This window comes from Cnephaeus nilssonii (genome assembly GCF_951640355.1).
Source record: "Cnephaeus nilssonii genome assembly, chromosome: 12".
NCBI lineage: Eukaryota > Metazoa > Chordata > Mammalia > Chiroptera > Vespertilionidae > Cnephaeus > Cnephaeus nilssonii.
In genome coordinates, this window is record NC_137083.1 from 60,888,642 (window position 1) to 60,903,785 (window position 15,144).

General features: G+C 41.3%; 1 protein-coding gene across 1 annotated transcript in view; it reads left to right on the forward strand.

Annotated features, from left to right (window-relative positions):
• Positions 1-60: 60 nt before the first annotated feature.
• COPG2 (COPI coat complex subunit gamma 2) overlaps positions 61-15,144 on the forward strand; it is a 183,902-nt gene continuing 168,818 nt past the window's right edge. The window contains exons 1-4 of the mRNA XM_079786091.1: positions 61-154; positions 1,290-1,342; positions 2,081-2,161; positions 5,264-5,335. Coding sequence (XP_079642217.1) covers positions 118-154; positions 1,290-1,342; positions 2,081-2,161; positions 5,264-5,335 — 243 coding nt within the window. The 5' untranslated portion in view covers positions 61-117. The remainder of the gene's footprint in view (positions 155-1,289; positions 1,343-2,080; positions 2,162-5,263; positions 5,336-15,144) is intronic.

A 15,144-nucleotide genomic window follows, 5' to 3' on the forward strand; every position in this document is an offset into this window, starting at 1 on the left:
CGCGACGGCGGCCCAACCCGCGCCAGAGCGCGGGGCCCGCCTTCCTGCAGCCTCTTCCGCTCGGCTGCGGCGCCTGGGAAGGTTGCGGTGGGTCTGGGCGCTGGGAAGTCGTCCAAGATGCTTAAAAAATTCGACAAGAAGGACGAGGAGTCTGGTACGCGCTGGGCTTCTGACGCCCACCCTCCGCCGCGGGGGGTCCCTTCCCCCGCCCGCCGCACCTGCTCCGGGGGACTGCAGCCCGGGGGCGTGGGCGCCGGTGTGCCGGGGGCCGTTCCAGCGGGGCCGGCCCCTAGCCCCTCCCCCGGCGCCGGACCCTCCCCCAGCCCGGTCGCGCAGGCGCCCCCGCGCCGCTTCAGCCTGCTCGGCGGCCCCGCCCACGCCCCCTCCCCTCCGCCCCCGCCCCCGCCCCCTCCCCTCCTCTGGGCGCCGCTCCCCGCAGCCGGCTCCGCCCCGCTCGCCTAGGGTGGGCTGCTCGCTGAGGCGGCGGGCGCCGGGGAGGTGGCGGAGGGAGGGGATGCGTGTGCAAGAGTAAGAGGCAAGGGGTGCTCGTAGTGCGAGGCCCAGAGCGAGTCTCAGATCCACCGGACGTGTGTGTGTGTGTGTGTGTGTGAACTTGGAGGTGCCTGGTGCCTTACCGTCTTCCTGGGGATCTGTACACTGTCTGCTTCCCAGAGGTCATACCCGGCTCGTGGTACAGAGATCTTTTAATGCGCCCCAAAGTGAGTTGGCCCTGACACCGTGGCCCAGAGCAGAAGAGGAAGATGCTAAGCCACCTTGCAAACAAACAGACCAAAACTCGGTGTGTGATAGCTGCCCTCATAAAGAGTGGTAGAAGGTCGGGTTAGTAAAACCTCCATGGCCCCTTCCACCTTTAAGTTTCTGTGATGATCTGCGAACCTCTTCTGCCTCGCAGTAAAAGTTAGAAACACATAACACCGTGCTCGCCTTTGGGGAACTCCAAAGGGCCCTACCGTGCTCTCATTAATCTTGGTCCTGTGGACATGACAGATACTTGTAATATTCATATAAAAAAAGAGGACAGGGCAAAGAAGACACTCATTTGGGCAGGGTTCCTGCAGAAGTTCAAGATCTTACAAGAAAGCAATGACAGACGTAGTTTCAGAATAAAAATGATTATATTTAGTTTATATGCATATTAGTAATGATTATCTCTGTGATATCCAAGTGGTCGCTTCACTTAGGTTGACAGACCCCAAACATTCAGTATCCTGCAGAAAATATGTTTGTGTAGGACAGGTATTAAAGATATGTTTTGTTTTATACTATAGGTAGTGGCTCCAATCCTTTTCGGCATCTGGAGAAGAGTACTGTCTTACAGGAGGTATGGCTTGGAAGTATATTGTGTTTCTTCTTTTCCATTCCATTTCAGAATGGTGGTCAGAGAGCCCCTGGAATGCTGAGATCCGAAATAAGAATTAAGGAATATATCTGAGTTCAGAGAATATAGACTTAAGGGAAAAGGAAAAGGGTTTGCTTGTCAGAGGAGAGAGAAATGCAAAAACATTTAGACTGTGCTACATGTTGAGAGTTATTTATTTAATCCTCATGGAGGATGTGTGTAGTGATTTTTAGAGAGAGAAAGAAAGAGAGAGAGAAACATTGATGTGAGAAACATCGATCGGTTGCCTCCTGTACAGGCCCCACTAGGAATCGAAACCACAACTTTTTGGTGTACACACCAAAACTTAGCCACCTGGCCAGGGCCACATGTTGAGAATTTTAAATAAAATGCCAGAAGAGGTGTTTAGTGCAGGGTTATTGAAGGAAATTACAGATATTAAAATCATTATATCCAAGTGATATCAACAAATATTGTGATTCTTTACAGAGTTTACGAAGTTGAAGCAGAATATCTAAGGGAAAGACAGTATAAATGGAAAATCAAGGTTACATTTAATAAATTATATATTATAAATGGAAAACTATAGGTAGTTAACATTATTTGTATATTGTTATTAAAGTACATAATAGTCTTTATTTCATTAAGGTTGATTTTCTGTAATCTGAGATAGAAAAAATAGAATATATATATATATAACAGTGATTTTTTTGTTTCCAGGCTCGTCTATTCAATGAAACACCCATCAACCCAAGAAGATGTTTGCATATTCTTACAAAGATTATCTACTTACTGAACCAGGTAAATTATTTTAATTTTCTTCAGATTCGTGGCCTGGAATAGAAATACATAATATGTAGTAAAGTAGTTTTTGGTAAGTATAATTATTTTTTTTAATTCATTTATTTAAAAAATGAATAATATTTGATTAATAGAATAGTATGTAAAACTTCTTGAGACAAGGACTGTGACATATACTAGTACTTTTATACATGAAGTACTAAATTAGCAAACACATAGTAGATTCTCAACATTGATTTGAATTTAACAAGTATTAGTTAATGTTAAAACATGTTGTTTAGAATTGTTCAGAGGTTTTTATGTTCCTCAAAAAACATAGTGCAGAACCTTAGACATATTCTAAATTGATATTTTATCCTTTTTGGGGTCTGGCTGGGTATATAGTGATGTTTTAAAGCTTTGCTTTTAATATTCAAATTTTATATTTATTATCCCTACTCCACCATTACAACAATATGATTCTTCCTTAATGTCCTTTCCTATAAATGGGGATTATGATAATATCTGTTTTATGAAGTTGTAGTGATTAACTGAGATAATAAATATAAAGCATTGAGAATAGTCCTGAATACATAGTAAGCATTCAGGAATAGTTTTCATTCAGTCATTCAGCAAATGTTTATTACTAATCTGCTGTCCTATGCACTGTTTTAGACACTGGGATATAACGGACAAAATAAACAAAATATTTGCCCTAAATGAGTAGCGTCTATTTGCCATTATTATTACTAATTTAAATTTTTAAATGTATTTATTTTTTTGTTCTTGTTGACTTAAAACATTTCATAAAATTTCTAGGGCCTTAGAAAATGTGATTTTGTTTCACACACACACACACACACACACACACACACATATACACACATACACACACACCCTCACACTCTTGGATGGTTTACATATGGTGCTAAGAAGATTGTGGTTTCCAGTTTTAATTCCATGAGAATATTTCATCTTTACTATGCTTCATGACTGAAGACTTCATCTAGAGACATAACAAAGTTTTGTAGTATGCAAATGGAGGTTGAGCAATGAGTATATACTTTTTTTGTTGTTGTTAATCCCCACCTGAAGATATTTTTTCCACTGATTTTAGAGAGAGTGGAAGCGAAGATATTATTTTCCATTGATTTTTTTTCTTTTTTAGAGAGAGTGCAAGGGAAGGGAAAGAAAGGGGGTGTGGAGGGAGAGAGAGAGAGAGAGACAGAGACAGAGACAGAGAGAGAAACATTGATGTGAGAGAGACACATTGATTGGTTGCCCCCTGCACACACCCCAATCGGGGCCGGGAATGAAACCCACAACCCAGGTACCTGCTCTTGCCTGAGAATCAAACCCAGGACCCTTTGGTGTGTGGGCTGACGCTCTAACCACTGAGTCAAACCAGCCAGGGCCAAGTACATACTTTTAAATAAAGTTCACAAAGCCATATTCCTCTGTGGTATCATATTGGAAACATTTAAGGCACAGTTAGTTTGATTTAATTTTTCATAGCACATGTTGTGTCCAAGTTACCTAAATCCATTATATAAGCAGAGTGTTGAGTAGTTGGTGTTGGTTCAGAGTAGCATATACTTTTGTATTGGCCAATAGCTCTTTGATGGGCAACTCATGTTGAAACATTTAATTATCTTGATAAGGAACTTACCAAGCACAGGCTGATACATAAACAGGTTTGGGAATCGTAGTTTTTTCTTTTGCCTAGGTCTTGGGGGAGCTTAGTGGAAAAATACGTTTAAATTTCTACCAGAGTTAACATATTTATATGTTTTCTGAGTTTTAAGTCAAGTAGGCACTCAAGTTTTACCAATATGACTGAAAAGTACATGGCCTTCTAGGTTTCAGGAAGCAGTTAGGAAAGTAAGAGGGAAAATCTCTTGCTGATGAGCAAGTTGGATATTCTGATTAAAGCAATTGTAAACTATTATACTTTGTCTTTCATCCTAAGCTTTCAAAGTGTTTCATCTAAATTGGCTTACTCTTAGACTCATGACAAATAGAGTGAAGATTACTTATATTCTGTGTGAAATTTAAAGTTCTGAAAGTGATTGGGCCTGACATTTTATCGGATTGCTTTAATGAAGATATTACATTGAAATGGCAATGTTTCAGGTAGCCTGTGATCTGCAGTGTTTTGACTATAAGTGAAATAGGTTATTTAATACCTTGTTACACACACAAAATGTGGTTCTCAGATCAGCAGCATTCTCATTGCTGGAAGCTAGTTAGAAATGAAAAATTTTAGGCTTCAGCCCAGAGCCATTGAGTCAGAATCTGCATTTTGGCAAGATCCTCAACTGTTTTATTGAACACATTAAACTTCTGATCCAAAACATGTTTTAGGGGCTTGAGCAAGTATCTTGAGATCTATTAGCAGTCCCTTAAGCCTTTTATTTAACTCAACTGATTCCTGCCCTTTTAGTGGGTTCTTTTAAGTTATGTTTTCTGGATTCCTAATAGTTCTTTTTTTTTCTTTTAAATATATTTTTATTTATTTCAGAGAGGAAGGGAGAGGGAGAGAGAGGTAGAAACATCAATGATGGGAGAGAATCATTGATCGGCTGCCTCCTGCACGCCCCCCACTGGGGATTGAGCCCACAACCCAGGCATGTGCCCTTGACCAGAATCGAACCTAGGACCCTTCAGTCTGCAGGCCGACGCTCTATCCACTTAGCCAAACCAGCTAGGGCCCTAATATTTTTTTACAGTTCAATATTTATTATGTTCCAATGAGAATGCCAGGCTTGTGATGGGCATTGGATTGTAGAAAGGTATAGGGTATGATCTCTGCTTGTAGGAAGTGAAATAATAACATTGCAATCTGATTAGGAACTCAACTTGCCATCATCTCTACCTCCTTGTAAATCACAGTTCTTCAGGGAAATTAAAACAGTTCCTGCTGTAAAGTTAGAGACCACTATTCCAGAACTTTTATAGCATGTTCTGTGATACTGAACTATTTTAAATAAGGAGCAGATAAATAGCTATGTCAGAAAAAGCAAAAAGGCCATTGTTTACAAACAGATTTTTCCCCCTGCATTCTAAAAGAATTTTGCAGAAATAAAAAGAAAATCCTTAATTATTGTTTCCAATTTTACTTAGGGGGAACACTTTGGAACTATAGAAGCTACAGAAGCCTTCTTTGCCATGACTCGATTGTTTCAATCTAACGATGTAAGTCCTTTTATTTTATTCTTTTAGGCTGAGAAAGCTGCTTTTATTTGTTTTCCTTGGGGAACTCAGAGTGCTCCAAATTAGGGAAGGTTGCTTGAAATGTTTAAAATTACTTTAAAATGGTTTATTTTCCTAAAATGTTCACTAAAGGACCTATGAAAATAAAAGAATGAAGTCTATAGAATAAAGCTACTCACCCATGGATCTACCGTACAGTCATAAAGGCTGTTTCTACCCAGCTTCTGGCATGACACTGCCGAAGTGGACTGGCATGGGAGTCAGCAGACAGAGCTTCCACTTCTCCACGTTCTTAGTCAAGTTTCTGGTGGGCGTGGGGTTGCCATTGGTTAGCAAAGCTGCCAATTGAGAAGAGCTGGATGCAGAGTGGGAAAGAGGACATGGAGTGAGTGTAAAGAAGAGTGAGGACAAACTAGAGCTGCCAGAGCCTCCGCATCTGTCTCTCATTACCTTAGACCAGTGGTCGGCAAACTCATTCGTCAACAGAGCGGCAAACCGTGGCTCGCGAGCTGCATGTGGCTCGCGAGCCGCGGTTTGCCGACCACTGCCTTAGACCACCCTGACTTTCAGAGCACAGTGGCTGCTGCTTTTTTCCTGTCTTCTGTGGCACATATTTCTCTTTGCCCAGCTCTAGCTCAGAACAATACCAGGGAAGGGGATTCTGGAATATATATTTTCCACCTTTCTGTTGACGTAAATTGTCCAAATCTTGGCAGTCCATTTGGGAGGTATTGCATATCATCACTGGCCACATTTTTTGTCTGACCCCCAGGACCTTCTGGGATTTGAGGCTGGTTATATGTCTAGATAATGAGAAGTTTTAGGAGTGGGTCCTCAGGAACATCAGCAGTCCCTTGTAAGGCAACTATCTCAGGGGAGGCCATTACACATTCTTCAGGCAAAGGGAGATGATTTTCCTCGGACAGAGGATGGAGAACTACTTGCACTTGCAAAGGAGGCTTGGTGGAATTTAGGGGTTCAAGGTACTCAACTGCATCAGAGTCTGCCTATATGTCTCCATTCCAATTTTCAGGGCCCCAGCTCCTTCCCAGTCAAGGTCCTAACTTTAACATAAGATGCCCTACAAGGGTGTGAATTGAATTTGCATTGTAATTCAGCCTGCAGAGTATGCCTTTCAGCAATCTCAGCCCTGTGTCCATATGACCTAGGCTTCTTATTAAAGCAATATAGAACATTTCTAGTCACCCAGACCTTGAGCTGTGAATTTAAAACTCGGAGCTCATTTTCTTTTACCAAGTTCTCCAGTGAAGTACTTAGAAGCAACTAACCCATTATACAACTCATTTTTTAAAAAATGTTCTGTGGCAGCAACTACTGGGTCAAAGCCTTTTATAGGTTCTTCATTATGCTTGTCTGAGGTGATGATTTAAGTATTTTGCCACTGCATGCCATGGACTACTACTGTCCCCTTTACCACTAGAAACAGGGTCATTAATGGCTTTATCAACTCAGAGAAGCAATTTAAGGTTCATATCTTTAAGGTCCTATTTCCCTTTAATCATTCCCTGTATAAAAAAATTCAGTGTTTAATCAGGGAAGCAGAACCACCATGATGATTATAGAATTACTAGAGGCCTGGTGCATGAAATTTGTGCACGGGGGAAGGGGGGTGTCCTCAGCCCGGCCTGCACCCTCTCCAATCTGGGACATCCCTCTTGCAATCCAGGACCACTGGCTTCTAACCACTCACCTGCCTGCCTGCCTGATTGCCCCCAACTGCCCCCGCCCCCTGCTGGCCTGGTCACCTCCAACTGCCCTCCCCTGCCGGCCTGGTTGCCCCCAACTACCCTCCCCTGCAGGCCTGGTCACCCCCAACGGCCCTCCCCTGCTGGCCTGATCTCGCCCCCAACTGCCCTCCCCTGCCGGCCTGATCTCGCCCCCAACTGCCCTCCCCTGCCAGCCTGATCTCGCCCCTAACTGCTCTCCCCTGCCAGCCTGATCTGACCCCAAACTGCCTCTGCCTTGGCCCCCACCACCATGGCTTTGTCCAGAAGGAAGTCGGACATCCGGAAGATGGCCAGTTGACCCGGTCTAATTAGCATATTACCCTTTTATTAGCATAGATTATTAGAGGAATTAGATTAGAATGCTTGGCATTTCAAGCTATTCAAGTAGAGCCAAGGAAAAGGACTATTATAAAAGTTATGGAAAAAGAACCCATTGAATGGATGAATATATTTGCCAATGATACATCTGATAAGGGGTTAATATCCAAAATTTATAAAGAACTTATAAAGCTCAACACCAAAAACCCAAACAAACCAATTTAAAAATGGGCAAAAGACCTGAATAAACACTTCTCCAATGAGGACATACAGATGGCCAATAGACATATGAAAAGATGTTCAACATCACTAATCATCAGAGAGATGCAAATTAAAACTGCAATGAGATAACACCTCACACCTGTTAGAATGGCTATCCTATCTAATAAAGAGGGAATATGTTAATTTACCCTCACACCGTCGCAAAGATGGTGGCGCCCACAGCCAATAAGGAGGGAATATGCTAATTGACCGCCACACCCTCAAAGGTGGTGGTGCCCACAACCACAAGATGGCGGTGCCCAGTCCCCTCAGCCCCCGCAGCCGCCCAGGGCCGGCCCGAGGCGCAGGCAAGCCTCAGATGTCAGCTACCCAGCTGCCCAGGGCCGCCCGAGGCTCAGGTAACCAGGGCCGGCTGAGGCTTGCGCTGCTGGCAGTGGCAGTAGCAGAGGTGTGATGGGGTGTCGCCTTCCCCTGATTGCCGGGTCACCTCCCGCCCCTGAGTGCTCCTGGACTGTGAGAGGGGGCAGGCCGGGCTGAGGGACCCCCCTCCAGTGCATGAATTTTCATGCACTGGGTCTCTAGTCATTAACCTTTTGCACTCGGATGTCGAGTGTGACTCGACATGGTTAGCATCGGTAGCAGGAATCGAGAAAAAAGCAAGCGAGTGCAAAGGGTTAATAAATCAACAAACAACAAATGTTGGCAAGGATGTGGAGAAAAGGGAATCCTTGTGCACTGTTAGTGGGAATGCAGACTGGTGCTGTGAACAGTAGGAGTTTTCTTAAAAAATTAAAAATGGAACTGCCTTTTGACCCAGTGATCCCACTGCTGGGAATATATCCTAAGAATCCTGAAACACCAACCAGAAAAAATATATGCACCCCTATGTTCGTTGCAGCATTATTTACAATAGCCAAGATTTGAAAGCAGCCCAAGTGTCCTTCAGTAGATGAGTGGATAAAAAAGCTGTGGTACATTTACACGATGGAATAAATTTTCTGCCGTAAAAAGGAAGAAAATTTTAACCTTTGCAACAGCATGGATGGACCTGGACAACTTTATGCTAAGTGAAATAAGGCAGTCAGAGGAAGACAAGTACTGTATGATTTCACTCATATGTGGAATCCAGTGAACAAACTGGACTACCAAGCAAAATAGAGATAAACTCATAGATAGAGAGCAGGCAGACAGCTCTGGTGTGTGTGAGGAGGTGCTGGGGTGGGGGAGGTGGAGGGATTGAACAAAAAAGAAAAAGGGAGAGCTCATGGACATGGACTACAGGGGAGTGTTTGGGGGTGGAGGGAGTGGAGGTGGAAGAGGGCATAGAGGGGATAAAAGGTGATGAAAAAATAAAATAAAAATAAACAATTATAAATAAACCAAAAAAAGAAAAAAAGGTATGGAGGGCCGTTGTTTCTTTGTGGCTGTGAATTTGTAGGGCAAGTATCTGGTCGTGGGCCTGGGGTTGCTGTTGCTCAGAAGGTGGGCAGTTGGGAGGAGGAGCTGGATATGGAGCAGGGAAGCAGATGCAGAGCAGGGAAGAAACAGAGTGAGGAAAACTTGAAGCCTCTAGCACAGAGGTTGTATTAAAAAAGAAGGCATGACATAGTGTTCTAGGAAATGAATTGCAGCAATGTAGGATTGTTTGACAGGACAGATGGCCCTTGAAGTTAGTGGTCCTGAGTTTAAAGTATTACCAGGTAGCATGGTGAATTTTTTCTCCAGTTACAGGCTTCAGGTTCAGGCATGGAATGGTTAGGGTTGGGATTTTGCCAATTTAGTAAAGAGAGAGAGGTGCAAAAAAGTTGAGTAATTGAAGTATTGACTATGGAATCTGTGTTTGGTTAGGAGGCAAGTAAGAACAGGGGCTGATTGAAATAGTCAAACGTTGATAGGATCAGGATGTAGGTCTTGATGGATTGAAGAGTTGTTGGAGTCAGGAGTGGTGGTTGGAGAGTGAAATGCTTGGAAATGAAATTATGAAAGGGATACCCTTATTGATAAAGTCTATGACAATAGAAGTGAGTGATTGCAATAGGAAGAAGGACAGGATCATTGGAGAAGAGCCAAGGAGAAGGACTATTATAAAAGTTTTAATATTATCTGTATGGGTATTAAATTCACCAGTAATTATTAGTGGGGTAGTATTGGAGATAGTGATAATGAACAAGGTAATAATATTTTTTAAATGTTACTTTAAGGGAAGTAACCAGCATCTATATATGCAACCAGGAATGGTGGGAGGTGATAAAGTCTAATGGCATAAGTTTTGAAGCCAGAGCTTTTAAGGGAAGGATTTACAGTGAAAGAAGGCAATACAGTAATTTTGAAAAGACAGTGAGGATCGACTTGGACAGCTTCCCCACCACTAGGTGTGGTGGGTGAGAGTGATAGGAGAGAAAACTACTATTTGAGAGGTCTGCAGGGGAATCTCAGGGGAGAGCCAGGTTTTAATTAGAGAAAAGATGGGACGGTTCAGAGAAGAGGTAGAATAGAAGGAATTTTGCTGATGGAAGTGCTGGAGAACATGGTGGAGGGGTTTGGGATTTGTGGAAGAGTGGAAGCTGGGATTTGTGGAAGAGTGGAAGCTGCATGGTGATGAGTAATGACCAGGATATTTTAGTTTTTTTGGGGTAGTGACTGAGGTAAATAATCATGAATAGCACAATGTGATTCGTTCAGATGGCCCCTTAGGCAGAATATGGAATTGAGAGTGTGATTTATTGGGGGGAAGGAGAGTGAGGATTTTGCCAGGAGCATGTGGAGCGCCTTCCTTTCCCAGAGGCTAATTACTATCTTGAGAGTGGTATCCTCCGTCCATGTGTGTATATAGATGGATTACATATGGTTGCATCCATAATCTAAACAATATTTTTGTGTTTTTGAAAATGAAATATAAATATATCATCTCCATATTATTTTGCAATTTAAAACAGTATGTTTTTAAGATCTACTCACTTGCTACATGTACTTCTACTTTGTTCAGTGTCACTGCTGAATGGAATCCCAGTGTGAATGTACACTATTCCTATTTATTTATCCATCTCCCATAGATATTTGAGTTGTTTCCATTTTTTGCTATTACAAATGATATTACACATGATGTTTATGTACATGTCTTCTAGTGTACACAGTGAGAATTTTTTCTGGGTAGATAGCCTACAAGTAGAATTTCTAGATGTGTTAGCTATTTGATCTTGTCAAATTGATCTTTAAAGGGTTATACTAATGTACACAGACTGCTCCAAATCCTCACCTCCTCCTGATAATAACTTTTTATTGTAAGACCCAAAGTATTTGTCATTTAAAAGAGTGATTTTCAACCCTTTTCATCTTATGGCACGCATAAACTAATTACTAAAATTCTGCAGGACACCAAAAAATATATTTTTTGCCGATCTGACAAAAAATAAATAGGTATAATTTTGATTCATTCACACCAGACGGCTATTATTGTGTTGGCTGTTGTGCTTTTTCTATTGGACAATGTAAGGAAAAAGAGATCAGTGCCCCTGACTAGAGTCAGGTATTGCATGTTGGTTTTTATTCCTCACACCAGGGTATGTTTACTGATTTTAGAGAGGAAGGAAGATAGAGAGAGAGAGAGAGAGAGAGAGAGAGAGAGAGAGAGAGAGAGAAAGAAAGAAGGGAAGGGATAAGAAGGGAAGGGAAAGGAGGAAGGGAGGGAGGGGGGGAGGGAGGGAGGGAGGGAGGGAGGGAGGGAGGGAGGATCAGTTGCTTCCTGTACGAACCCCAACCAGGAATCGAACCTGCAATCTTTTTGGTATACAGGCCGATGCTCCAACCAACTGAGCACCCGGCCATAGGTATTGCATGTTTTAAAAATTCTTGTGGCAAACTAATTGAAAATCATTGATTTAGAAGAATGTGAGCCCTAGCCAATTTGACTAGGTGGTTAGAGCATCGGCCCATGGACTGAAGGGTCGCTATTTCCAGTCCATTCATGGTCACATACCTCAGTTGTAGGCTCCATCCCCACTTGGGAGAGGCAACCAGTCAAGACACACTGATGTTTCTCTCTTTCAATCTTTCTAAAAATCAATGGAAAAAAAATCCTCGGGTGAGGATTAAGAAAACAAAACAAAACCAAAAAAATAGAAAAGAAAAAAAAAAAGAAAAATAGAAGAATGTGAAATGGCATCTCCTTGTGGTTTTAATTTACATTTTCATGATGACTGTTAAATTTGAAACTCTTTTCATATGTTTAATGACTATTTTACTTTCCTTCTCTGTGAATTATCTGTTCATATTCTTTGCTTATTTATAATCCTATTGATTTGTAAGTTTAAAATTTACTTTTATCTTTTAAAAAATCAGTTTATTAAGTATAACATATACAATAAAATTCACCAATTTTAAGTGTACAATTCAGTGAGTTTGGACCACTGTATAGAGTCATGGAACCATCACCACAGTCATGATATAGAAACTTTTCATCGCCCCGGAATGTGCCCCCATATCCCTTAGTTGTCACTCTTCTCCCTCACTCAACCCCTAGCACCTGGCAATCACTGATTGTCTTTCTGACAACATAGTTTTGCATTTTCTAGACTTTTGTTTAAATTTAATCATATAGTATATAATGTTTTATGTCTTGGTTGTTTTTATTTAGCTTATGAATTTTGAGATTAATTCAAGTTTTTGTGTGTATCAGTAGTTCGTTCATTTTTATTGCTGAGTAGTATTCCATTGTATTGAGGTACTCTAATTTATCCATTCACAGGTTAATGGGTTGTGTCAGTTTATGGATATTACAAACAAAGCAGCTAAAACATTCAAGTACAAGTCTTTGTGTGGATGGACCTGTGTTTTTATTTTTTTTGGTTAATATCTAGAAGTGGCATTGTTGGGTTGGCATTAATTATGAAAGTAGTAAGCAAGTATATGTTTAGTGGCCATTTTACTTTCCTTCTCTGTGAATTGTGTTTATATTCTTTGCTTATTTATATTCCTTCTATTGATTTGTAAGTTTAAAGTTTATTAAGCAAATACATGTTTTTCGCCACCTTTATATCTTCTTGGGTGAAGTGTCTGTTCAAATCTTTTAATCAGATTGTTTGTTTTCTTATTGAGTTATACAGTTCTTTATATTCTCTGGATAAAAGATCTTTATCAGGTGTTTTATAAATATTTCCTTCCAGTATGTGGCTTGCCTTTTCACTCACTTATCACTGTAGTTTTATTTTTTTTAAAGTATAATTTGTATATAGTAAAATTCACCCTTTTTAGGATGAAGTTTTATGAGTTTTTACAAATGCATACAGTAGCATTACCACCACCATAATCAAGATTTAGAACATTTTCATCACTCTAACAAGTTCCCTCCTGCCTCTTTGTATATCTGTTATTCCTCCATCCTCAGCCCTGGGCAACCAGTAATATCACTTCTTTCCTTAAAGTTTTCCCCCCTTTCTAGGAAGTCATGAGAATGATGTCATACTGTGTGATGCCTTTTGAGTCTTCTTTTCAGTTACTTAGTATTAATGAATTTGAGATTGATCCATGTTATTATTTGTATCAGTAGTTTACTCCTTTTTATTTCATTGTAGTATTTTGTTGTATGGATGTACCTAAGTTTATCTGTTTACCAGTTGAAGGATCTTTGGTTTGTTACCAGTTTTTGTTACCAGGTTATGAATAAAGTTGCTATAAACATTCATATACAAATTTTTGAACCTAAGTTTTTATTTCTCTTGGGTAATACCTGGGAGTAGGATTGCTGGGTCAGATAATAGGTATAAGTATATTTAACTTTGTAAGAAAGTACTAACCCAGTGGTCAGCAAACTCATTAGTCAACAGAGCAGCAAACCGCGGCTCGCAAGCCACATGTGGCTCACAAGCTGCAGTTTGCTGACCACTGTACTAACCCATTTTCCAAAGTGATTGCCATTCCCACCATGACTGTATAGTAAATTCTATTTGCTCTGCATTCTGGCCAGCACTTGGTATTATCTTTTTTTGTTTTGTTTTTAATCTTAGCCATTATGAGAGTTGTGTAATGGTACCTTGTTGTAGTTTTATTTTGAATTTTCCTAATGACTAATGACCCTCAAGCATCTTTTCATGTGCTTTATTTGTCTTCACATATATTCCATCGTGAAAGATCTGTGCATATCTTTTGCCATTTTTAATAATTTGGTTGTATATTTTCTTATTGTTGACTTTTGAGAGGTCAGATTTCATTGTATGGATGCATCTAAGTTTATCTTTTTATCAGTTGAAGGATCTTTGGTTTGTTACCAGTTTTTCTTACTAGATTATGAATAAAACTAGAGGCTTCGTACTTGAAATTCATGTACGGGTAGGGTCCCTAGGCCTGGCTGGCGATCAGGGCTGATCGGGGCCTTCTGGCTGCCGGCCAGGGCCTTACTTTGCTCTGCACCACCTCCTGCTGGTCAGCGCATGTCATAGCGAGTGATCGCATTCCCAGTCTCCCAGTCAAACTCCCAAAGGGACACTGCATATTAGCCTTTTATATATATATAGACTAGAGGCCTGGTGCAGGAAATTCGTGCACGGGAGGGTGGAGGTCGCTCAGCCCAGCCTGCACCTTCTCTCAATCCGGGACTGCTGGCTCCTAACCGCTCGCCTGCCTGCCTGCCTGATCTCCCCAACCACTCTGCCTGCCTGCCTGATTGCCTCAAACTGCTCACCTGCCTGCCTGATTGCCCCTAACTGCTCACCTGCCTGCCTGATCGCCCCTAACCACTCTGCCTTCCAACTTGATCCCTCCTAACTACTCGCGTGCCTGCCTTATTGCCCCTAACTGCCTCTGCTTCAGCCCCTGCCGCCACAGCTTCGTCTGGAATGATGTCCAGAAGGTCGTTTGGCTGTCCGGTCTAATTAGCATATTATGCTTTTATTATTATAGATTGCTATAAACATTCATGTACAAGCTTTTTAATATAAGTTTTTATTTCTCTTGGGTCAGTGGTCGGCAAACCGCGAGCCACATGCGGCTCTTTGGCCCCTTGAGTGTGGCTCTTCCACAAAATACCACGTGCGGGCGCGCACATACAGTGTGATTAAAACTTCATGGCCCATGCGCAGAAGTCGGTTTTCGGCTCTCAAAAGAAATTTCAATCGTTGTACTGTTGATATTTGGCTCTGTTGACTAATGAGTTTGCCGACCACTGTCTTGGGTAATACCTAGGAGTGGATTGCTGGATCAGATGATAGGTATATGAAACCTGAAACCTATATAATCTTATTAACCAATGAATTTAATTTAAAAAAAGGGAAGAAAAGTCTGCTAAAACTGATGGGGATTGCATTTAATCTAACGATCAGTTTGAGAAGAATTGACAATGAAACATTAACCAGTGTATATCTTCCTTTATTTAGGTCTCTGATTTATGTCAACAGTATTGTAGCTTTCAGCATACAAGTCTTATACATATTTTGTGAAATTTATCCTAAAGTAGGTAATATTTTTATGCTATTGTATTTCTATTGTTTGTAGGTAGTCTATAGAAATTGA